Source organism: Ciconia boyciana, chromosome 4 (genome assembly GCF_034638445.1).
Source record: "Ciconia boyciana chromosome 4, ASM3463844v1, whole genome shotgun sequence".
Taxonomy (NCBI): Eukaryota; Metazoa; Chordata; class Aves; order Ciconiiformes; family Ciconiidae; genus Ciconia; species Ciconia boyciana.
This window is the reverse complement of record NC_132937.1, coordinates 57,729,025-57,755,215: the sequence shown is the minus strand read 5'-3', so window position 1 is coordinate 57,755,215 and position 26,191 is coordinate 57,729,025. Positions and strand designations below refer to the sequence as shown.

Genomic DNA, 26,191 nt, shown 5'->3' with positions numbered 1-26,191 from the left:
TTTATTTTGGAAATTCTTTGGCAAGTTAATGTGGAGAAAACAAAAAATTGCTTTAGCCTTTTATTTGGCCTTTAGAAGTGAGAACAGTTCATTATACACAAACATATTGCAAAACATTTTAACAAATCCAGTCAATCTAATGCAGTACTTCACAGAAAGTTAAATACATCTTTCATCTGCATACTGTTCCAAGTCAGTTATATGAAGCTGTTTTATTATAATAACTTCCACTTTACGTGCCTGAGATATTCTGAGCAAAATTTTAAGCAGTTACTAGAACATGACAATGCTGACCTGTCGTGTTTTAAAGCAACAATTAGAAGCTGCTTTTTTTTTTTTTTTAAACTCATTAAGATGTTCAGTTTCTAGCAAATACAGTTGTATAGCTTCAGTCAGAACTGATGTGATAAGTAGTATATAAACCTTTTGGATTCTTAGAAATAGGCTAAGAGCTCCCACTAGGAGTAATCTCCCTACCTTAGTCTTTCATGGGTTCCTGCAAGCTCATCATTGCTGGGTTATAATGGGTAACACATGACAGTTTTCAACTTAAATCCTTATACACTTCTCTGTCTACGCTGGACATCTGTTGTCTGTCTTGTTTAGAGAGTGAACTCTTTGAATTCAGAAGACTACTTTGGGCTCTCTGAGAACAGTAAGAGTTGCTTTTTTGAGAAACTCAGGGAACAGGCTTTGCGAATAGAGAACAATTCCTGTTTGATTGGGATAGCTGTTGCTCCTTCCTATCTTCTATGTTTCTGAGGCTCTAAGAATGAGGAAGAGGAAAGTAAAAGTGGAGGGAGTCCTAGGTGAAAAGCTCTTCTCTTAATGTTTTTTCTAAGCATTTTCATCTTTAAACTGCAGTTCTTCCACCACTTTGTGTTTATCACTTGATGAAGTAGATTACCTATATAATAGGCCTTTGAGTTACATTTTGTAAACCAGTCAGAATTACTCCTTAGATACTCCCTCCTTTCCAGAGCTCTGTGGGCAGCAAGTGAAAAATCTCTGGTGTAGGGGCAAAGATGAGCCACTATTCTGAATGTGTTGCACATGGCACATTCTCAGTTCAGTTGTGTAAAGTTTTTTCTTTGTTTTTATTATTTTTGATTGAGAAATGCATTGTTTGCAACATTTTGTTTCACACATGCCAGAGAAAGCTTTAGTTTAAAAGGAGACTTGTTTTCATAGAGCTGAGCATATAGAATGTCGTCAACCACAATCTGAGCTGTAAAGCAAAGTAAACATGGTTTTCAGTGTCCAGGAACCAAATCAACAGAATATTGCTGGTCCTGTGTATATAAACTGAAAAAATCTTTAGTCAAATTTACGTTGTGCTATGGAGGCTTTTTGGTGTTCCTGGTTTAATGGAGAATTTATATCCTTTTGAAGTACTATACTACCTTGCATTATGGTAAATCTTTGGTTATTTAGAATATCCTTTTTGACACGAGTCATTTAAAAACAGTAACTCTAGTATTTTTATACCTCTTTTTTTTTTTTTTTTCCTACATCTGCTTCACTGAAGTTCATGTATTACAGCTCACCTTACGGTTTCATCTATTAATTTCTTACGTACTTTTGGTACACAGGCTACGTTTGCATGTTATGCAACTACAGCAAGTACAATCCTTGTTCATGATGCAGTACAAATATTAACAGGTTTTTCCAGTGTCTGTCTGTAATATCAGAATAATCAGAACCTGTTTAATTGGTTATGATAACATACTCTGACAGTATCTTAAAAGTTCTTTGCTGATCAGTCTGAATTACAAGTATAATGATGCATTAAACTTAGCATCATCTTTTTGCAAAGGCTTGTTAACAGCATAAGTTGAAGTTCTTTACTGTGGATTTTAGCTAGTTTATTCCTTGTTCTGAAATATTGCCTTAAGTAACACTTTTGTCAGATTAATATTTTTGTGTCTGTTTTAGGTCATACAGGAAACCAAACTTAAGCAAATATATACAGCAGAAGAAAAATACATTGTTAAAGTATCTGCTTATACAAACCTAACACTCTCTACTAACACATCCCTGAGGGGGGCACAGTTTCTCACTAGTTCAGTGGATACAGATGAAAGAAGACAGTTGGAAAACCAGGCACAGGTAGGAATTTACTTCTGTGCTGTATATGATGTGAACTACTACCCATTTTATCGTTCAATAAGCATAGCCTACTTGCATGTGTTAGTATCATATGTTTGTAGTAAGAATACTAGTGGTGTGTGTTCTTTTATTTCAGGACATCAATAACATGTTAGGGTCATTGGATATGCGTTTGACTACATTGTTTGAGAGACAGAAACATCTGGAACGCAGAGACAATGAGCTCAGGCAACAGAAGAAGGAGCTTTTAGAGAGAGGAAACGGGAGGAGACAGTTGGAATCAAAAATTGGTGTGAAGTATGATAGGTAGGAAACAAGCCATATTATCTATGAAACGTGAACAATTTTAATAACAAAGGTATTTTGGCTTCCTCTTACTGCAGTGTGCTTTTACCCTTACAAAGTAACCAGTAGTTGAGCATCAGATACAGGTGATAATGAACACAAAGAAGGTGTTTAGAAATGGAGATGAAGACAGGATTTGAGAAACCATGTAACAGTGTTCCAAAAGGTTTTCTGTAATAAAATCATAGGATTCCAGTGAGAGATCATTGCAGTCATTTACCAAATATTTACCTTAGTCTTCTGTCTCGGTAGCACATACCTAGATAATAACATAATGTACATAAATGGTAGCCTGTAGTATGCCACTTGATACTGGCCTCCAGGGAGAATACAACAGACTAACACTGACCCTCTGATCCTGACCGTCCAGCCACTTTTTTAGCTAGTCTTCCATCCATCCAGAGTGTAGTCTTCCAACTTGAGTATTAGGGGAGACAGCATTGATAAAGTTAGAGGAATGCATCTGAATCCAGCAGCCTCAGAGGAAGGTGGGGCTGATGCAGCTTAACCCTCCCCAGTGCAACCAGTAGTGAGGCTGAGCCTGTCTTCCCAGTAGACACATTCACACAGAGCACATCTAAACAGTACCTATGTACATATTTACACACAGGCAGCCACACAGCACTGATGGACACACAGAGCAATTGGGCAAACACAGCACCACTGGCCTCATCATGTTCCTGCTCTGTCTGAGCAGGACGGGGCTCCCCTAGTGAGACTCCTACGCATACATATGGATGATGTGGATCCCATCAGCAGCTCGGTCCAGACACTGAGTCTGCTCAGTAGCTGCCCCTGGCCCTCAGTCTCCCCAGTTGCTGGTACCTGGACATGCAAACACCTGAGGCTGCAGCCCTGCTCCTGTTGCCTGTACAGGCTGCCTCACTCACCCATGTGTACACTCATTCAGAACTGGCTGGGTCTCCCTGGTTTCCCAGTAGCCAGCTCGGTGGTCTTGCCCTCAGAGACACACAGGCATACAAATGTGCAGAGGTAGCCTTGACTGCCCTAGTCCCCTGCAACAGCCAGTAGGCCTGTCATCTTACCCTTAAATACAGACACAGGCCAGCAGGTCTCAGCCCTAGAGACAGCAGACCTCATGGTCTCTGGCAGCCAGGCTGGACTCCCCTGGTCCCTCCAATAGCCATCTCCTCCTGTGGTCTCACCCTTAGTGACACACATACCCCCTTGGGTCCCAGGCCACTTCACCTGTTTGGCAGCTAGTCTGGCCTGGTCTTTGCTAGGGATCAAACACTCACTTGCACACCTGCACTTGTACAAGGTGGTGGCACCATGGACACATGGGCCTCTGACCTGTGGTCCCACTCCACTGGCTGTCGCTTAAGTCTACTCACTCTGGTCTTTCTAGTCACTGGCACTACAGACAAGCAGGCCCTCTCCTTGACTTGTAATCTGATGATAGTTGCTTGCACTTAGACTACCATACACACACATGGATGCTGAATAGAGAGTCCCTCACCCAGAAAAAGAATGAAAAATGGAACTGAATAAGAAGAGAGTGTGCCAACTGGGCATGGCTGGACGAGCCTATTGACCAGCCAACTATGTACATGTAACTGTTCCTTTTGTCCCCATATCCCTCTGTTTTCCCACACTTGTTCCTCTCCAAGTCATCTAGATCCCTCCCTTTCCCCGCGTTTGGTTTCTCCCCTGAATATCCAATAGTAAGTCCTGCACAGTTGCAAAATGCTTTTCTGCTGCATTCCATAATGTCTCCTATACCCCCAGGAAATAACCCTCTCAGTCCAGAGGGTGCTGTGGTGTTGACTTACTTTGTTGGGTTTCACACCTGGACACTGGTGCTGAGGCTGATCTGGGACAGGGTGTCCCTTCCTCTGAGTCCTTAATTTGGGTTCCTGTCTGCTAGGGTGCCCCTGTCTTCCTCTGGGTTTATGGAGGTGGCCAATTTGTGGGCGGATGGCTCCTGTGATGGGCCTGGGGGTAGCCAGGGTAGGGTATTATTTGGGGTTCCCCCACCTGCTATTGTCTCTCCTTTTTGGGTGTGCAGGTGAGCTTTTATCAGATAACCTAACAGAAAGCCTTGGTAAAATGGAGGTAAATGACAACCACTTGACCTCCTGTCATGCAGTTGTTTTACAGTTGGGTTCATCAGGTATGACGTACCCTTGGTAAATGCTTGCCAATTCTTCCTGATCACCTTCTCACTTATGCCCCTAGAATTGTTTTCTGAGGGGCATACTTGCTCCGCAATTTTCCCAGGGATCAAACTAAGAATGATTGGTTTGTAGTTTCCTGGATCATCCTCTTGGCCTGTTTGGCCATTTTTTAAGATCTCCAAATGCTTTGCAGCTCACTAAACATCATGATTATTTCATATGAAGTTCTTCATAATTATAAGTTTTTGAGGTTTAGATCTAGTGAAAATTCTGGGTTTCTGCAGTAAGTTGAGGACACAATTTTTTTTACTAGTGTATATATAACAAGAATTAAGCAAACCTCCTGAACTCTCCTACATTGTATTGTTGCAAGGAGCTAGCAGCAGAAGAAAAATGTAATCCTTACACTGATTTTTCTTTTTCTTTTTTTTGTAATCTGAAATTTACGGAAGTAAAGGAGTATGATTGCTCAGTGATGCCCTTAGCAGCCAAAATCATAGTTTCTTTAATTATGAAAATTTTGTCTTTTGAATTTCTTAGGTTTAAAGCGCATAGATTGGGAATGCCTCTAATGTATGTGGAAAGTCTAGGTATACAAATTCCTGTTCTCACTAACTGGTGGTTCATCACCAAGATTAAGAAATTTTGCATTTTTGTACAATTTATTTTTAATCAGGATTAATAAAATATTAATGTTATTAAATGTTAAAAATGTTATTAATGTAATTAAAATAATAAAAAATAATATGATTCCTCCCATAGCTTAAGACAGCTGGAACAAGATGCTATCAACCTAGAGAAGGAATCTCAACAGGCAAATGTAAAGATCAAAGAAATAAATACCCAAAAAGCAAGACTTGTTACTGAATTAATGCATCTCATAAAGGTATGTATTTTTAACTTGGTATGTGTTCCACTATTGTGAAAAGTCCAATTCTTGTAACTTAAGCAGGAGGTGTGCAACATTTGGATGTGTTACTGTAAATGTTTACAAGCTAACTTGCTTCAAGATAAACATCTTCTGAAGCTTTTATGAACTCGAACTTGTTCATCTGTCATTGATTCGATTTGTAGATCATTTGTGTGCGTTGATTTAGACTCTCAGTGACTGAAGTCTTACAATCCATGGTCTGATTCAGTAAATACAGGAATAAACTAGGAATTAACTGTGTAACCATTTCAGCCTGTACATTTTCAGAATACTGCATAATTCTGTGAACTGTTCCTTCCACCCTAGTTCATAACATCTTTTTGTTTTTATTGGAAAAAAGAGTAGTCATTAGTCATGTGAAAAATTGACCTGAAACTGTAAGGATCCATGATTGTGGAAGAGGCCTAGGATGGGAAAAGTACTCAGGTCTCAGGCTCCAATGTCATGAGGTTTTCTTTAACTCAAAAAAGAAGAAAACATTCTGGACTTAATTGTTGCTTTAGCTTAGCCTGTAAGCCCTAATAATGGGAGCTGCCACAAGGTGAATTTTCTTCGGTTTTTTTTTTAATAACTAAGGAACAAGAAACAGTTACTTTTAGTTCTAGGGGAATCTGCTTGTGCTTTTGCACTCAGCAAGAAATGGTGCCATTCTTGCACCCACTTTGAGCATGTGTGTTGTTCCTTTGCCATGCCTTACTAGCATTGAAATGTGTTCTTGCTTACTCCTGAAAAGAGTTGAGTATTACAGAATCACAGAATCGTACAGGTTGGAAAAGACCTTTAAGATCATCAAGTCCAACCGTAAACCTAACACTACCAAGACCACCGCTACACCATGTCCCTAAGCACCTCATCCAAACGTCTTTTAAATACCTCCAGGGATGGCAACTCAACCACTTTCCTGGGCAGCCTCTTCCAATGCTTGATAACCCTTTCAGTGAAGAAAAATTTCCTAATGTCCAATCTAAACCTCCCCTGGCGCAACTTGAGGCTATTTCCTCTCGTCCTCTCATTTGTTACTTGGGAGAAGAGACTGACACCCACCTTGCTACAACCTTCTTTCAGGTAGTTGTAGGGAGCGAGAAGGTCTCCCCTCAGTCTCCTTTTCTCCAGGCTGAACAACCCCAGTTCCCTCAGCCGCTTCTCATAAGACTTGTGCTCTAGACCCTTCACCAGCTTTGTTGCCCTTCTCTGGACACGCTCCAGCACCTCAATGTCTCTCTTGTAGTGAGGGGCCCAAAACTGAACACAGTATTTGAGGTGCGGCCTCACCAGTGCCGCATACAGGGGCACGATCACTTCCCTACTCCTGCTGGCCACACTATTTTTGATAGAAGCCAGGATGCCATTGGCTTTCTTGGCCACCTGGGCACACTGCTGGCTCATATTCAGGTGGCTGTCAACCATCACCCCCAGGTCCTTTTCTGCGAGGCAGCTTTCCATCCACTCTTCCCCAAGCCTGTAGTGTTGCATGGGGTTGTTGTGGCCCAAGTGCAGGACCTTGCACTTGGCCTTGTTGAACCCCATACAATTGGCCCCAGCCCATTGATCCAGCCTGTCCAGGTCCCTCTGTAGAGCCTTCCTACACTCAAGCAGTTACCTTTGAAGTGAGGCTGATTTCAATACACTTTAGTTGCTGGTATTTATATAATAAATAAAGAAGAAAATATTCCAAATGGGTGGGCTATTTCTGTTTGTTGATTGGCATGGACTGCAACAATTGGAGTGTTTCAGAGATCACTTTTGCGTCAGCTAGCCAAAGCAATTTTGAAAATGCCAAAGATTGGCAGAAGACACCTGCCATGTTAAAAGGGTTGCTTATGCTGTAGATTACTTTACAGAACTTGCAGAACCTTGTGCAGGTAATAACAGTACTGAAAAGTACCTCTTTTCAAAACTTGTGCAAATGCTTTGTATGTAAAACAGGATTTTCCCAGTTGTGTAAACTGTCCATTTCCCAGTATGTAAACTGTCCAAGTGTGTTGCTGTTCTAAAGTGCAGCCAAAGTTGTTTACTGACTGCTGTATGACCCGCCTGAAGAAGCGTCTTAATCTTTTTCACCCAGTATAGGAAAATGGATTTGACACATACTGTGTATTTCTCAGTATACCAGGGGTGTAGGGGAGGATGGATGGTATTTCCCTGATATAGTTATTGATTACAAAAGGGATTTATTTCAGTTGTGTATCAGCTTAATTTTGACACTTTGTGTGCTGTAGGAAATATATGCTAGTACATAGTGAAGGTGTTATGGTTTAGCACCACTCGGCAATTAAGTACCACACAGCCACTTGCTCATCCTCCCTCCCCCAGTGGGATGGGGAGAGAAAAAGCAAGAAAACTTGTGGGTTGAGATAAGGACAGATTAATATTTGGAATAATAATAATAAACTTGTAATGAGAAGGAAAACAACAAGAGAGCGAGAAAGGAACAAAACCCAGGGGGGGAAAAAACCAAAACAGTGATACAACTGCTCACCACCCGCTGACCAACGCCCAGCCAGTCCCTGAGCAGCGACCGCTACCCCCCAGCCAACTCCTCCCATTTTCTATACTGAGCATGACATCATATGGTATGGACTAGCCCTTTGGTCAGTTTGGATCAACTATCCTGGCTGTGCCCCCTCCCAGTTTCTTGGGCACCTGGCAGAGCATGGGGAGCTGAAAAGTCCTTGACCAGTGTAAACACCACTTAGCAACAACCAAAACATCAGCGTGTTATCAATATTATTCTCATACTAAAATCCAAAACACAGCACTATACCAGCTACTAGGAAGAAAATTAACTCTATCCCAGCTGAAACCAGGACAGAAGAGAATAAAATGGTGTGATACAAGAAAGATGTTTCATTATATGTTTTACCAAAGTTGTTGAAATCCATACATTTCTGGTCATCCCCAAACCAAACTTCCTGAATGCTTCCAGGTTTATGGGAGTCTGTGTACTTTCTTCAATAGGTTCTGTAGTTATATTAGCTGTAGGCTATTAAAGTGATAATAACTTAGGTAGTAGTATGTTTCAGGCATACTCACTTCTACCACAGAAGGAAATTTAGAACATGTATGGGATTTTTGTGTGTTTAGATCATATTGCCATCACGCACTTTTTTAAGAGTTCTGGGGCTTGTGTGGAACAGTCAAGTAGCGACAGGCTGCATGTATATTTACACAAATACAACACAAGGCATAGCGTACCTGGCACATACCTAGTACACATCAATACTTTACAACCAGTTGACAGAAACAGCCTTGTTCCACTGTTTCAGATTCTGGTACTGTTGTCTTTGAATAATCTTAACTTTTTCCATTTTATTTCCATTCCATTTCCTTTTGTTACAAATTTTTTTTTCAGTTTACTTTTCTGATAATTGTTTTTAAACTGTTTAAGTGGATTGGAAACAAATAAACTTATTCCTATGTCCAAGTTCACACTGTAGAAACTTTGTGTTGAAATGACAAATAGTAAAAGATCTCAGATCTTGGCTCCCTGTTGTGGTCAGAAGCTAACACTCTCAAAACTTCATCCTGCTGTAACCATCCTACCCCTAGGTCTAAAGCTGGAACCTTGTCCTCTGTTTCATTAAGAGATAATTCCTTTGTATTTATATGTCGATCATTAAAAAAAAATGGTAAACCAGTGTTCTCAGTGCTGTAAAGAGAGGGCCCCATAAGTCAAGGTTTGAAGCTACCCTTCACACAATCAAGAATGTATTGCTGATTTTGAAGCCTCTGGACCATTCCTGAGGCTGACTCGTTTAAAGAAGCAACGATTTTAATGTCAAAGTTGTCAGACCAGGTTCTGGGGATCACTAAAGCCTGTTAGGAAACTTCCAAAATAGTCTCCTTTTGTTGTCATACGCTATTCCAGTTAAGACAGAAGACACTAGAGTCACTGTACATCTAGTCAGTCATCTTGCATTGTCAGTGACAGGCACATATCTTATGTGTTTATTTTTTGACCTTCTTCCATCTGTGTGTGTGACTTACAAAGTCCACCAAAATCCACCTGTTGGATTCTGTCTCTGAGAAAGAATTGAGATGGCTTTGTCTTTTCTCACATTTCACATGTGAGTATATGGTGTAGGGAAAGAGAATGTGCTTTTCTGGTGTAAAATGGTTTGGTTGCAAGTGATATGTATATGCTTACAGATTAAAAGTACATGGGGACTATGCATCTTGAAGAGCTTGGGTCACCAGTAAGTCACCTTTCTTTTCATTGAATTTGACAGCCAGCAGCATTGAAGAGCTGAACACAGTGTGAGATTCTATGCTGTGACTAAAAATTGGATAGTTTCTAAAGCCCGATAGTGATTGTATCAGTTTTGACTCCCTTGTGGAAAAAAATTACATTTTCCGTTTTCCTTTGTAGAACTGCATATCACTGAACATCCTCAAAGCAGATTTGGTTCTTCAGAGTACTACAGTGGCTGCTGAGAAGAACAGACTAGAATCAGAGTATAAAGCAGCAAGTATACAGCTAAGAGCTGCAGAGGTAACCATTTATATGAATACTGGGATATCTACTGTGAAACATCTTCTGTGGAAGCCTTTATGGTGTAGAAAAGGATGCTTCTGTGGCTTTGTTTAGAAATGGGTATTAGTACTACTAAATATTTAGCCTTGATTTCTGTAGTTTGACTTCAGCTTCTTCATTTAAAGCTGAATAGGAGCTTTGCCTTCCTTAATTAAGACAGCTAAGCTTCTGTGAAAATGTGCTGAACAGTCATCATGTCCTGGATCTTTTTATTATAATGTATAGAGTGTGTAAAAAGGCTTGCTGTTATTTGGAAGTATTATTTTTCTTCTGAGTTTGTCATAGACAAGTAGCCACAACCCACATGAGATGCAAGCTCAAGATGAACCAGAAATTACTGTATCAGAGTGGAGCAGAGCTGTTTTGTCTTTCTTTCATAGCTTATTTTCTCGTACTGTAATTAAATGCCTTTTTTGTAGGACAGAAAGGAGGATAAACAGTCCTTCTATTGATCATATTAGGAAGCTATGCTGTGTTCAGGTAAAAAGGCAGTCTCTGAGGAATTAGTTCCACATACAAGTACTCTTTTCCCAGAGCAGAGGATGCTGTGATCTCTCATGGATTGGTACATAGAGGTCAATTTTTGTATTTGTGTAGTAGTACAATCTTTCAATGTACTGAGGGAAAAAACTGTCAAAGTACAGGATGGTAAGGTTTTTTTCCTTATCTTGCAAGAGCCAGGTTAACTATAACCTATTGCTAATTCAATTTGATCCACACCAAAAAAAAAAAAAAAATTGTTGTTAAATTGGAAAGCAGTTCAAAAGGTAAGTGGTAGTTATTTCGGATGGCTATGCACTTGCAAAAAGAATGACCTTGGCATGTATTTAAAAAACAACTTGAGGTTATAGGTATCATCACTTGCAGGAAAATTAGGAAGAGAACTTCCTAAGAGGAGCAGAAAGTAACTTGAAGTCAGAGATAAGGTCAGTATGTTGGTTGGAAAATTGCTGTTATATCAGTTCTCTCATGTGATGCAGCTCTTATTCAGACTTTATCAAAATCCAATGCAAATCGCTTCATTGCTGGAGCTCAGTAAGGAGTAAGAATGCATTACAAAGTTGTGAACCTCATGTAAGTAGTGTGTATTGTCACTGGGAAATTTATTTAATATTTTTAGTTCTCTCTGTCCCCCTCTTCTTCATCTGTTAGAGAGCAGCTTGGGCTGGTGCATAAGTCGATGTCTGGTCAGATCAGTAGACAGGAGTTGTAAGGTAAATGTGATAATTCTTGGTTAAACAAAAATTGCCTCTGTCCCTAGTGAAGAGGTGTTTGGGTCAGCTGAGGTCCCCGTAATGACTCAGTTGTCGTTACTGGGTTACATTCAACAACGTAAGTAGAGGAAATCATATCAGAGCTTATATTTTGGATGGTTGGTTCTAGGAACATGAAAAAAAAACCCAGAAAAAAACCCTAAAACCAGTAATCCTAGTGATTAGAATTTCGAGAAGTTTAACTGCTCTGGAGGAAAACTCTTCTGAATATTCAAGTGCATCCTAAGTTTTCACGTACCCAGAAGTCCAAAGCCACTCTTCCCTACATACTGCATGTTGAGTCTTTGAATTAAGTCTTTAGCCCCTTTTTTAGAAGTTCTTTTACCTGTATTGCCTTGTGAATGATGTATGTTGTACACTCTGTGGTTTGTTTCTTATTTTCTGCCTTGAGAGATACACTTTCATGGGGAAAACTCAGTATTTATTAGCTTCATCTCAAATTAAATGTTATTTGAAATAGTACGTTTAAATTGGCCCTTCCCTCCAACTTCTTGGTGGCTTTGGCTGTGATAATTTTTTTTTCTACAGCAGTACTGTGTTAAGGTAGTCTTGCTCCAAAGCTGCCTGCGAGGATGCCATCACAACACTTTGAGGAAGTCTTGGAAGCAGTTGTTGCGTGTTTTTAATAAATAAACAAACCTGCAAAAAGGAGGAAGCCAAACAGAAATAGAAATAAGTATGTTGTACAAAAGCTGCATAGTGGACTAAATTGGAGCCTAAACGTTACAATTATGGGATCATTAATTCTCTATTTAATCATCAGACATTTTTGTAGGTCATGTGCTGATCATGATGCATTCATTTAAATTGGAATGGTGGGTATCAGCCAAAGAAGCCGTGAAACTTTGTTAATACTTAGCGCTCACTCCTGGTGTTTATCTCCCAAGCAATCTTGAGTCTTTATAATACCAGAGTAAATATCTGATTAAGATGTGAAGCAAATACAAACCTCACGTAGTACATCGAAGCGAAGATCACATATGTTCCTTTTGTGAGGTCTTGGCACTGGGATACTGTGGAGAGAGCAGCATGTTTGTTGCTTTATGGTGGGTTTTTTTAACCACTTAGGTGGAAAGGCCAAAGAAGTACATGTTTTCGATCAAGTCAAGTTAGCAGCAACAGATTTCTGGGGTTTGTATTTGTCATTGTAGTTCAAGTGGGAACCTTAGTGTTATTTTAACAGCTCCTTGTATTTAATTTAATGAGCCTAAGAAGCAAATTTGTGTTTGTCACCCATACTGAACATTGGGAGGATTGTTAGCCCCATCTGCTCATTAGATAATTGGCACAGTTGCCTGCATGTTTATGACGGTTGTTTGAAAGAGTGTTGCTAATTGTCTTGCTTTGATAGCTTGTTAATTTTCAGGTTCATTTGGTGTAAATTTGTTTAAATAATTGGTATTAATACTCTGTATGTACATGGCAGCATTTGCTCCTTAAGCCAAGTTTTAAGAAAATGCAGATTCTGTTTTTCTATGTATAAATTTCAAAACTTCAAATAATTAAATGCTGTCACCAAGCATGCATTGAAACAAATTCATGAGAAAACATTGGCTACTGGTAACTATATTTTCTTTAACCAGCCTCTTATTTTGCACAAAATCAGTTGCAGTTCTGATGAGCACAAGAGAATACAAATTGCTTGTGCATACAGAATATAATTGGTTTCTGCTGTTTGGTAGATGCCTTTCAGGAAGCTGTAATCGCAGCCCTGCACTAGTACAGAACTTTCCTTAAGTACCTGGATAAAGCTCTTTTCAAGTTGGTTCTTATGCTGTTGGCTGAAACAAATGTAAAGCTCTGTCTAGGCTATGATTTCTTATGGTAGCGTCTCTGTTTAAAACAGTAATTCTTTCTACTTAGAGTTGCTTTTTTATCTAGATGATTTTACTGAGGCACTTTCAGGAAATCAACAGGAACCTTAACGTTACCATGCACTTTTGAATATATAGGAGGCAGAAGGAATCAAAACTTGTGTATTTTTATTTATATTTATCTAACTTTTATTTAGTGTGTGGCCATGACAAACTGGCAAAGCTGAATGAAAACTGAGGCTTAACCTTGTTGTTGAACTGTCAGTGCATTTATTCTAGTACGTGCTTCATAACCACATCAAATGTCTATTGTTTCCCAGTCTTCCTGTTGAATGCTGAGGTTTTCCTCTGCCCAAACATGTATTTTCCTTTTCACACTGTGAAGAATTTTACTTGCCTTAGGCTTGGGTGAGACATATTCAATATTGCATCTATTTCAGATTTTCAGTGCCTAGAAATCAACTCGAAATCTTGTTTCATGCAGCTCTGCAGGTTTTCAGGTGGGAGCTTTATGTACAATTGAGATCTGAGATACCATACTTCAGATAATTCAGAATTGACTTTGGCTCTGGAAATGGTCAAACACATAAGTATAAAATTGATGTTTCTTGTATAAAAAAGTATGGGTTTGTTGCCTTTCAGTGGATCATTGCCTTCGTTATCATGAGGTCAAACACATTTCAGATTAAGCCAGTTGGCTTTTAAATTTCTGAGATCCAAAACATAGTCCAGTTTTAATTTAGAACTTTCTAAAATGTTCCTAAAAAATTGTTTATCAAATGCATTACAGGGCATATGCAGATATGTAATGGAACATAAGCGTTGTGGTGTACAGTTTTATTTGCGCTAATTCGGAATGTCCTAAGAGCTTGGCTGTAAGCAAAAGGAGGGCCATCCTCCACTTGTTGCTGTTTTATCTGTATGTAATGCCAGTCCTTCTTGCGCCCATGTGACATTTTCCTCCTTCTCTATAATAGACTTTATGAAGGGGAAGAGGGGGGAATCTAAAAAAGGCCTTTTTTTTTTTTAACTTTTCTGAAAACATCAACACAGTGTTGAAAAATATATTTACAGTGTGTTTGTGAAGATTGTGAAATGCTTATCTCTAATGCAAAATCTATTTCCTAGTGCTTGGTGGAGAGAAGGAAAAACAGGATTTTTGAGTTGATATATGCTATAGAGAACAGCAGACCTAATTCTTGAGTGAGTGTGAGAACTCCATTGATGATCACTCATGATTGTATCTGTTGCTACTGCTTCTGTTGTATTTAGTGAATAAAGATTAATTAAATTGCCAGAAAGTAATGCAAGTTGCTATCAGTGTCTGTGTCCTGTATTTTAAAAATGTGGAATAAACTTTTATCTAATTGTATAATCTCCAAATGAACACTTTGAAATTTTTTTGCCACTGGAGGGCTCCCATTTAACTAAAGTACACAAGAATAAAAATTGGGAAGGTAAAGCTCTCCCAAGTGTAGGAACATAACTAAACTTTCCAAACTGTCAGAAGAAAGTTCTGAAGCAAAATATTGTGCATTTGGATTTTGAGTTAGAATTTTGTGCCTATGAAAAAACTGAAAACAGTGTATTTCCGTGGTGTAACTGTAACTGTCTGTTAAAAAGATGGGTTGCATGTGTAATCACTGAGTAAATGTATACTAAAATAACTTGGATTAAAAGCTGCAGCATCTTGGTATGTACTCCTTTTCATTTCTAAGTGGCTGGCAGCTCCCAGCTATCTGCAGTTGGGTGCTCACCTGAGCTGGGAGACAGCAGCAAGCAGTTACTCCCAAGCACTGCCAGCTCAGCATTTGGAAGCAGCAGGCCTGCGGTAGGGACCACATGTATAGAGATAAGTGAGTGAGGTTTCTGGGGCAGAAGGGAAGAGATATTTAAGGCTCTCCAAGGTTTTTGCCAGAATACTGCTTATTTGAGATAATCTTTAGCTTAGTGTTTCATGAAGGTATCATATTTTGTGTATTATGTTTCAACTACTGTTGTGGTAACATTGTGTTATAAAAGTCATAGGGCTGGACTGGCCACTTACCTGTAGTAAGCTCCAAAGAGTTTAGCCTTGAGACCACTGTTCAAAATCAGAAACTACCTGCTTTTAACTTATTTTTCAGCACTAGTTCAAAAATTATGCGTTTACATTTTGTATTTTGCTGGCTGTATTACAGAGGTAGAATATGAAACAGCAAAGGAAGTACATCTGATTGTGTAATTATGATGTTGACTCTGTAAAATTTCAGCTAAAATACCATTCAGTGTACATCATGTCCGCCATGTTCTCCCAAGCAGATAAATACAGTTAAATGGGAGCTAATGAAGAATAAGGCTCACAGTAGCTGTGTTTTAGCTTATAGAGAATTTCCTGTAAAATAGTCTATTTTGAGACATATATTGAATCTACGTGCACACTTGTCGAGTTGAGAGAAAAAAAAATTTAGCTATATTACAAGAACAAGCTTTTGATAAGTTTTCCTTGGCATCTGTTGACTTCAAGCAGAGAGGCAGAATGAGTTCTATATGTTGAAACAAAGATTTTCAATCTTTAAGCAGTCTGATTTCACCTACATTCTCTGATTCGGATGTTGTTTGTTGCCAGTGTGCTAGTGTCACCTCTGGAAATTTATAATAAAGTAAAAAAAAAAAAGTGTATTTTAATATCTCTAATATCTTTTCTAACAGCAACAATTCCGTGAACTGGATGATAAGAAGCGAGTTCTTACAGAGAACTGCAAGGAATTGCTAAAAAAAGCTCGACAGGTCTGCAAACTGAGTCCAGATCAATATCTTCCAAAAGAATTTCAAACGGTATGTACAAAAACAAATCTCCACATATCTCTTACATTTTGGATGATGTACAACATTCTAACTTCTCCAGCAAAGAATGTTATATATTTTATATTAGAAAGCTACCAGTGAAGGATCATGTGTACTTCTGTCAGTGTTGACTCACCCTTTTAAAGCACCTTTAAGTAGTGCTGGGATATCCCCTGACTATCACTTTGTTATGAGTACATGGGGGACAAAATTTGATCTGAAATTTCTTGCTGTAATAGAACAACACAAAAGAACTGAAATCTGGGCCTGCCTACTTACCCGGAGGTCTTCCCACAGTCTCTAGAAGTATTTGTGTGGCTTAACTAGCATAGCCCCTGGCTTATACCAAGTCTGTGAGCATCTGTACCTGCACAAGGGAGGCAACTAAGCATCAATTAGTTGTGTATATTTGTTACATAGTAGCACTTTTAGCCTTCTTTCTCTGTCCAGAATAGTTTGTGAGGCAATCTTGCTATGTTAAATTTTGAGTATGTGACATCCTGATTAAAAGTTACAGAATATTTTATGGCTTATTCGATTTCTTTTTAGCAAACTTGAGGCCTTCATTAGCATTGCTGTGTAACACATGCATCCTTTCTCTTGTAGGCTTTTCAGGCTCTTCCGACCACGTTGGAAGAAATTGATGCTTTTCTGAATGAAGAGAAAACCAGGGCCTCCTGTTTCACAGGCCTGAATGCTTCGGTATGTTCACTGCTTTCCCTCTGCCCTCCCTTCCCCCCCCTCCACCCGTATTGTACTTGCTTCCCACTCTGTGCTAGATCTCTTGGTATAATAAGCTAGACAGCAGGAACAATGTGCTGTAAATGCCAGATTCTGCATCTATTAGAATTTTAAGTAGGTTTTTCCAAAAGAACAGTGTGTTCTCTGCATTTCGGGAGAAAAAAAAGTTGCAGTAACCCGGAATAAGCAATGCTCTACAGTTCCGTTGCTTTAAAGCTAGAAGTGTGTCTTGTTCAGTGTGCGGTGCAATAATCTATATAGTTGCATTTTAACAGAATCGGTGCAGTGTGATATTTTCACAGTGAAGGTTAGAATTGGCAAACATTTTGTTGACTGCTTGTTTTTTTTATTCTGGCAGGTTGTTGAAGAATACAATAAACAGACACAAGAAATACAGCAGTTGACAGAATATCTAGAGGAAAAGAAAAATGAATTGGATAACTATAAGCAAAACATTTCACAGGTAATAGCTGAAGTTATGACTTCTGTATCAGTATGTCTTTATTAGAATAGAATGTATGTACAGAAATAAAAGGTAACATTCCAACTTGTCTTGAGTACTTACAATATTTTTGAATTTAAATACTATCTCTAAAGGAAAATTCAGTTATTAAAAATGGTTTGACATGGATATGTCTACTTCTAGGTCAAAGAAAGGTGGCTAAACCCCTTGAAAAAGCTGATTGAGCAAATTAATGAGAAGTTCAGTAACTTCTTTAGTTCTATGCAGTGTGTTGGTGAAGTTGATCTTCATGTGGAAAATGAGGTATGATCTATTTTTCATATGGAAGAATAACATTTATGTGTTCGTGCATCATCTTTTGCTTGTATATTGCTAGAGAAAAAATAACAAGTCATTTGGATTGTAGGAAAGATGTTCTTTTTAAAAAAAAAAAAGAACTTTTACTGATGAACACACTTTTTTGGTGATAGAACTGGCTTATCAGTCTGATTAAAGGACAATGAGTCTTTGTCCAGATGCATAGGACTTCAACTCGCTGACTTTTGGAAGCTTCTTGCAACTTACAGGGCTCAGTTAGAAGCATTGTATTTACTTTAGCTGTAACACAGATTTATTAAGTTAAGTGATTTTAGTCTACATTTTTAGCTAATTTGTGCTATTCTATTATCATTTAGTGGCTAAATGTACTGTTATTAAGTGTTGTATTGATTTGGTTCTACATGTAGTTTCTACTCAAGTCTGCTGGCATTTTGTCTGTTGTGGAAGTAGCAGTCATTTGGCCCAGCTTGTTATGCCCTCAGTAACATTTATAGGCGGGGTTTACCTTTGATGAAGAGTTTAAAGCATCAGTAGTACCCTGGGGAGAGATATTTAGTGCAGTGGGCTGAAGAGAATTTGGGTATTTTGTTTTAAATTGATCTCTGTAATGATGATTTTAAGACTCTCATTATGTAATACATAGACTCCACAATAGTGAAAGTTGACACTTAAATATTTTTTTGCTGTTGTAAATTACTTGAGCAGCATTTCTTAAAATATTTGAAGTGGTAGTTATTATTGGGGGCAGAATAGTGACTGACAAGGCTCTTTACATGATCTGCATAAAAATGTTTACATAGAAACTAGTATTATGAAACAGTAGGACATTAAAACATGGACTTTTCAGTTCTTTTGATGGTTACCTACAGAGTCAGATCTATCTTACACAAATACTATCTTTTATCTAAAAGTAAGAGTACACAGAAAAACAGTACACAGAAAGTGCACAGAAAAACAGTACACAGAAAAACAGTAAAGCAGTTTAAAAGCAAAGGGAGTCTAGACTGTCTTTCTGAATATCTTCTTTGGAAGGTCTTGCTTTTCTTTTGCAAAAATGTCACAAATAGTTAGCTAGTGGTACTGTGCCAATGACTAAAACTTTTTCCTCAAGGTATCAACGTCTATAATACAGTGAGGTGGATAACCTGTTCTAGAGCTTGGATTCCTTACCCTTCTTCTCTGCAGGAGACTCTTTTGCCCTGACCTGTAAATATCAAAAGAGAAACTCTTGAGGCAGAATTATCTTTGTTAGAAATATTCCTGTGACACTGAAGCTCAAGCCTCTGTTAGCCTGCCCTGCAGGAGCCTTGAGATCTGATGATGTCCTTGGTGACAGTACCTACTGTCTGAAACACTTCACTAGGCTCTTCCTTGACATCCTAGCAGAAACCTCAGTGAATGTTCTGACTTTCCTTGGTAGCACTTGGTAACCAGAATTCAGAGTGCTAGCAGTGATAACTCTCACCTTCCTCAATTCCCCACAGGGAGTTTTGAGCATCATTCTTGACAGGTCCTGGAATATCTGTCAGTTATATGAACTGGCATTTCCAGTAGTCTGGCAACAAAGGCCTGACTTTCTGATGCCATTGCGGCTGTGCTGGAGGATGCATCTTTTTTACTGGAGTTTTTGGCAGCCTGTACCTTGGAAACTTCTCCGAGCCTAGTTTCAGTCTCTTCTAATGCATCTGAAAGTACAGTGTGCCTAGAGACCTTAGGTCCTGGTTTTTATTTCTCCTTACATGAAGTCATTGTGTCCTTGATGTCCCACAGCCCCATCCTTTTCCAAAGAGTGTAGCAAAAGCTCTGCAAGTATCTGTTAGAGAAGAAACAGGAACTAAATTGTGAACTTAAGGATATTTTTTCACTCCACTGTGCTAAGTGTTCCTGGTCATAAGCAAGCCAGACTGTGGGTCTGTTGAGATTGATCCTGACAATCAAGTACCAAATCCTACTAAAATGGAGAAAGTTCATCTAAGCTATGGTGCTGTTATCTTCACTGATTAGGAGAACGTCTTACTAGCTCCCCTTAGCAAAATACCACCTCCAGAAAGGTCAGTGCAGCAACATTCATTTGTTTTGAAAGCATGCCCCATGATTTTCCTTCTTAGCCGCCTGATTATCAGGCATGGCTATCAAACTACAATCTGCAAATCCAAGAAGCTAATTATTCTTCTGATAAGCTGCATTAAATGCTAAAGAAAAAATTTCTTCCATAGTGGGGGAGAATGAAATGGTAACCAAAATCAGCTTGCAAATAGTTTTAGTGGCATTAAGCATTGCTTTGTTCCAGTGTGTCTGTCATGGTCATATAGCACTCCTTCTCAAGGCAGGTCTTCAGTTTGTCTTTGGAAGTGCCAACCTATTGCTGACAGGGAAGAACATCGAGGATGAGAAAGGTGACCTGTCTTCAAAATTGGAAAAAGTTGGCACTTAGCAAACAGGAGTTTATAACTATGTCAGGTCACCTTCATTCTCTCCTAAAGTGTGTATGCATTTGCCTCAGCCTCAAGGATTCACAGTTCCATGTTTCTGTAATACTGGTACACCAGAAGCACCAGAGTTTTGTAGTACATGAAAGTAAATACTGGTATAAGACCTTACACTTTCCAGTCCTGAGAGTGTTTCTCTGCCTGCAGGTGTAGTAAAACACCAGGAACACTGAAAGATGGCTTGTTCTTCTGATTTAGCAGATTAGCTGATCTGAGAGGATTTGACAGATCCTCTCCCATGTTAGATGCTATCTCGTATGTACATTACTCATCCCAAAGCAAGACCTGAAGGCAGCAAAGAAGCTGAAAATTGTTCCTACAGACTTGAAGTTCCTTAAGACAGTTTTAAGACTTTAAGATGGTATGGCTTATTTAGTTCACGGTGGCTTTTAGACCTTGTTGTGCTTCATAAAAGCTGCCCTCCAGTGGGACTCTGCTCTGCCAGGTCACCCAGGTTCATATGCCTTTTGATGACTGTGGTATGTGGCAATCTGAACCAAACTGGCATGTGCCAGGTTCTGTGGGATGGGCTCCTCATTGTCTCTTTGCCACAACTGTCCTTTCTAAATCTAGAAGTATTCTGTGAGTAACCATCAGGAATCACCTCCACTCCTTTCTTCTACCCTAAGCATTACGATTGTGTTATCAGGAGAACATGAGTCAATGACCTCCAAGTGCAGGATTTACACTTCCACAGTGAATATGGATAGACCTCTTGGAATTAATATTCCTGAAACTTTTGAATCTTCCCTGTAGCTCTCATTAACTTGATAGGTGCATGTAAAGATTGTGTCTTATGTAGACCAAACAGTAAGCCATCAGTATGGGCTTTCTACACGGAGGATTGCATTCCCATTCCTGCACTGAGCTTACCTGAACTTCAGAAATATTAGCAAGTACTCCAAAGATTTCTTTTTTTTCCTCCAATCATGAATGTATTTCCTTGCATGGGCCTTCTTTTGAACCACATCTGTTATCCCCACACCTATGCATCAATGACTCAGACTGCTGACAAGTGTCAGTTTTCTGTTAAAGAAAAGGCCAGGGTTGGAATCCTTGGGTGTGGTTTTCCTGACTGAGTATGAAAGGGAAATAGCTGTCATGGTGAATTTTGTAGGGGCTTTGTATCTCAATCTGCTAGTGGAGGAAAAGTGAAGGATTTAATTAGACTACTTGCACTTGAAGAGGTTCAGATGGGATCTTAACCTATACACATACACATCCCATTACCCCACTCTTCCAGTTGATAGCATCATGTACCCTAATGCTTTTGTTCTGATTAATGGAATTTATAGGGGCATTGCTTTCTCCTTTTTCTAGCCAAGAATTTTTTTCTTGTCTATGTTCTTAATATGTATGAAGTCTTTTTTACCAGGGATTCAGAAATTAACAAATCATTGCCATAGGGAGGGAGTGGTATTGAAAATTCTCTATCTAACAAGAATAGATCAGAGTTAAGGAAAATATATGAAACAGAATTAATATACTGATAGTAAGTTGAATCTGAGTAGTTCATAGACTCCTGTAGAACATTTGACATAGATTTCCTTTAATTTGCATGCCATTATCAAATAACCTGTAGTACAGAGAAACTGAGTTTAACAGGTACTGGCTTTTATAGGAGGAGTACGACAAGTATGGGATTCGCATTAGAGTCAAATTCCACAGTAACACTGAACTTCATGAATTGACTCCATATCATCAGAGTGGAGGTGAGAAAAGTGTTTCCACTATGTTGTACCTGATGGCTCTACAGGAACTCAACAGATGTCCTTTCAGGGTTGTAGATGAAATAAATCAGGTGAGGATCAACTGTGCAGTATATAACCTCTTACTATACAGATGCTTATGACATAGTGGAGAGAACAGACTTTTTTTTTTTTCTTTTAGGGAATGGATCCAATGAATGAGAGAAGAGTTTTTGAAATGGTTGTGAAAACTGCCTGCAAAGAAAGCACGTCTCAGTACTTCTTTATTACACCAAAGGTGCGTGGCAGAAAATGAAATTGAAAGTTTAATGTGTAGGAGAGTTGAGTTTTGTGTGATAATTTCCCTATAAACACTGTATAACTTATCTCTGTTTTACCTAAGAAATTAATATTAAAGGGTAACTGTGAGAGAATTTGTCCATTTTTAAGGACAGTCCTGGCAGGAATTCCTACAACTTATACCAAGGCTCATCTCATCATAAACACATTCCGAAATTGTGGCCTCTGTGGAAGTACCACAAGTTAACCACCAGTGGATAGGGGTACCATGTAACAAGGCTGTCAAATGTAATGCCTCTAGCTCACACAGAATTGGGATTGTAGTAGAGACCAACTTCCAAGCAAGTCAGATGATAGTGCTGCTGACATCAGAAAAACTAGAGGAGTCCCAAATTAATGGAGGAAAACTATTCAAGTAATAATCTGAGATTTATAAGCTCAGAAAAGGTCAGTGCTATGCTCCATGGACAATGGCTTGAAGAGGACTTTTCAGTCAAGAATGACCAGTGCTTAATTGTGCTCTTCTGTTAAAATTAAAAAAAAAAAAGTCATAATTGACTTACTAGGTGATGCGGTGATGTGATGCTGTGGCTTGAAAGGACTAGTAAGTAGGGTGGCTGTTCACCTGCACCTTTAGCAGAGGCTAATATTATGTTCAACTCGATCCAAGACAGATTGAACCAGTAAAGGTTACTTGGTATACCAAGGACGCAAGCATTCAGTAATGGGCTATACGCTTTTTATTCAGATACCAGTTCTCCTGCATCCCGTACTTCACTATATTTTAGAAAATTTGGCTGGTGTGTACTATTTTTTTTCTGTAAATAGCAGTTGAAGGACCTGAGAAAAGCCACCTACAGCGTTTACCTGACTGAAAGCAGGAGGAAGGTGGTGCTTGTTGTTCCTTCTGATCTTGCAGTATACTTACCTCCGCACAGTTTGGTCGTTTCCTGTCCACATTACCTCTTTCTTGTTCTGTGTGTTATCTATCCCCTTTTGCCTTCTTGCAATTTCTCTCCTTATTGGATCTTTTTTTCTGTGCTCTCTCCTCCTTTGAGAAATAAGAGAGTGGTTTGGATGTTGAAAGGACAGAGATAGCTCTACTAACTATAATGCTTCCCACATATAAGGAACTGTAGAAAATTACTGTCTAGGGTTCAGAGTCTGTTTTAAAAGTTGTGCTCATTGTCAAATTACTAAGAATAGAGAAGGGGGAAACTTGAGTGTGCAGACCTAACCCCAAAGATCAGAGTAAGCATGAGAAAGCAGAAGAAAGAAATTTCAGAGGCTTAAAAAAAAAGTCCGTTTAACATTATGGTAAGAAGAAGATCAATGGATGTGTTGCACCACTATTCAGCAGCAAGAGATGGTGTTATGAAGAGGTGGCTGATATTTCTTCTTTCCTCTCTCTCTCTCTCGATCCAACTGCAAGTAGATGATCACCACAGTTAACATGGTGAAGTTGTGGTGGCCTGCCACAAAGAACATTATTGAGACAGCACTTCATGTAAAGGTTTTAGCCAGTGAGATGGTTTGAGTGGGCTGCATCAGAGGATAATTAAAAGGCTGTGCAGAGCAGGCTGAGAAAGCCAGACTCTGCTGTTCAGTGGCTTACCTGGAGTTTCTGAGCCTATGCTATATGTCATCACTTACTAGAAAGCAAGTATGTAATCACATACTAGAAAGTACAACAAATTGTCATACTAAGCTAAGTTCCATGTATGTATATAGTGGATACAGGAAAAACTGTTATCGTGGTTTTTTTCAGTATGTTGACACTTTCCCCAGATACATTTTTAAGCAAGCTACAGAGGGAAAGGGGTATAGACTAATATGCAGTAGAGTTGATTGGGAAAATTGTATTCTGAACAGTTGTGATTCACTGTCAGAATGAATAGATGAACTGACTCTGTTCCTTAGGAGTCTTGGGCTTGAAAATCAGTATTTTTAATATAAATCTATGCTGAAACAGATTACATTTATTAAACATGCAAATAATCACCATGTTGGGAGTGAATGCTTCTTTGCTGTAGAGCAAGATTGGAATTCAAAACAGTCATAGATTAAGTGACTTTATTTGAAAACAGGATGCATTTCAGCACAGACAAGCATAGGACTTGGTATTTAAGTGGGGAAATCAACAACAACTTCTGGTCTAAGGCATACATGCTTAAATGACTGGGGAGAGAGAAGTTACTGTGGATAACAAGCTGAACATCAGTTGCGAGTAAATCGTTAAAAGTCATGCTGAGCACTGCAGATAACCCTACAGCTTGCATGACATCTATCAGTCTGCTGGGCTTGTGCCTGACAAGATTTGGACTATGGTAAGTGTCTAGCTTTGGCTGTTACACCTCAGAAAAGTAGTACAGTGGCTGGAGTTACTCCAGAAGACAGCAGTGCAGCTTTTAGGAAGTTTTGAAAGTTTTGAGTTTCCACTAATGGAAATTGCTTAGCTCAGAGGAGCACAAGGCTGAAGAGAGACGTAATAATTGTGCCCAAGTAACTTTACCTCCTGCCTTGCCCTGGCAAAAAAGGAAAAACGGACAATATTCTCTTCCCATTGTGGATACAGCAAAAAAATAATGACCTCATTTGCAGCAACAAGGAACAGATTAGATACGAAGCTTTTCTTGTAGTAGAATAGTGAAGCACGGAAATTGCCTGAAGAATGAGTGGAGTCTCTTTGGGGGGTTTTTAGGAACAAATATACATTATCTGTCAGAAAGGCTATAACCCTGCTATATTGACCTTTTGAAATCTGAGGCTTTACTTAGACCTCCTTCACCTTTTTTAGATAATGGGGAACATCTCTTCTAGCTATTTTGACTTTGGTTTTTGTGTTTTTCACCAGCTCCTGCAGAATCTCACTTACAATGACAAGATGACGGTGTTGTTTGTCTACAATGGACCTTTTATGTTGGAGGCAAACAAATGGAACTTAAAGGCTTTCTGTAGGCGGCGGCGGCGACTTGGAAGGATGGATGAACAGTGATACATATTTATATATATAAAGTATATAATGGTTTTGTAGAACTTTTTGGAACATCTGGCTTTCAGGACTTCAGAAATTGTGAAAGATGAGAACCTGCAAAGAATTGTGAAAGATGAGAACCTGCAAAGAATTGATGACTAAGAACTTTTATTCTTAAAACTTGTGTAAAAGTGTAACAGATTTGAAGTGCATGATTTTTTTTCAAATTTTTCATAGTGGCCTCTTTCTCCAAAGAACCTACTTTTTCTCAATAGTAGTTTTAAATAAAAAAGAAGTTTCTTGTATTTTGTTATTTTACCAGTAATGTAGCATCAGAAGTACAGTTAATTTTTCTAGGTTTTACTGGACTAATTCTATGTCTGGGGTTTTTTTTGTTTGTTTTTATTTTTCAAAAAATTTGAATTTGCTTTTGGTAAATAGCGTTCCTCTAACATAGTTAAGGATGTTCTCCAAACTTTTCCTATTGAAATGGAAACTTTTCTAATGAATGAAGAAGATGATGTGTAGGAAGAGAATGGTTTGTAAGTAGCTGTATGTTGGTTTTTGTTTTGTGAAAATATACCTGAAGTTAATATAAAGAATATACTATTGTTAGAGTAATATACTTTGTTATTGTTATTTATTATTTTTGAGCTAATGTTCCATTTTGTATTCCTGGAAGGATAAGGTCTTTATTTTTCTAGCAAGTCTCTCAGCAAGCAGACGGACAAAGAGCCAGGTTTTTCTGAAACAATGTGCTAGTTACCTTGCAGAAGTAAAACTAAGCAATATATAACTTTTTGGGGTTTTTTTTAAATAAAACTTGATAAGTTTTTGATGATAGATGAAGAAAATAGTTCTGCTGATTTCACATGTAAGTTAAAACCAGGAGGCTTTTTACAAGGCTTCAGCTGCATTGGAGTGATTGTATACACAATGGCTTTTCAACAGATAGCCTTAAAATACATTAGTGGGGTTTTGGCCATAGCTGTTAAGCATGTAGTAGATGTTATTAACAGAATGTTCAATACCTAAAAGAAATTCCTGGTTATTTAGTTAACTAAGAAAAAAAAATTAACTTAATACTGAATTGTGAAGAGTATTATTTGTAAAGAAATGGAAACTACAGTTGGTATGTAAAATGTACGTAAAAATGGTTGAGTCCCAGGACACCATCTGAAAATATGCAATATCCTTGTTTTCACGGGAGGGAGTAGCCTTCAATAGAATTTTATACAAAATTTGGT

At 38.7% G+C, this 26,191-nt stretch overlaps 1 protein-coding gene across 2 annotated transcripts in view; it reads left to right on the top strand.

The window, feature by feature from the left end:
* SMC5 (structural maintenance of chromosomes 5) overlaps nt 1–25,912 on the top strand; it is a 50,007-nt gene extending 24,095 nt beyond the window's left edge. Inside the window, exons 14-24 of one of the 2 annotated variants that reach the window (XM_072860174.1) lie at nt 1,936–2,109; nt 2,246–2,415; nt 5,355–5,478; nt 9,893–10,015; nt 15,837–15,962; nt 16,578–16,673; nt 17,071–17,175; nt 17,359–17,478; nt 21,604–21,783; nt 21,873–21,968; nt 24,825–25,912. In XM_072860174.1, the coding sequence (XP_072716275.1) occupies nt 1,936–2,109; nt 2,246–2,415; nt 5,355–5,478; nt 9,893–10,015; nt 15,837–15,962; nt 16,578–16,673; nt 17,071–17,175; nt 17,359–17,478; nt 21,604–21,783; nt 21,873–21,968; nt 24,825–24,965 (1,455 nt within the window). In that variant the 3' untranslated portion in view covers nt 24,966–25,912. The remainder of the gene's footprint in view (nt 1–1,935; nt 2,110–2,245; nt 2,416–5,354; nt 5,479–9,892; nt 10,016–15,836; nt 15,963–16,577; nt 16,674–17,070; nt 17,176–17,358; nt 17,479–21,603; nt 21,784–21,872; nt 21,969–24,824) is intronic. The other variant, XM_072860175.1, reaches the window with a different exon arrangement.
* Nucleotides 25,913–26,191: the final 279 nt, after the last annotated feature.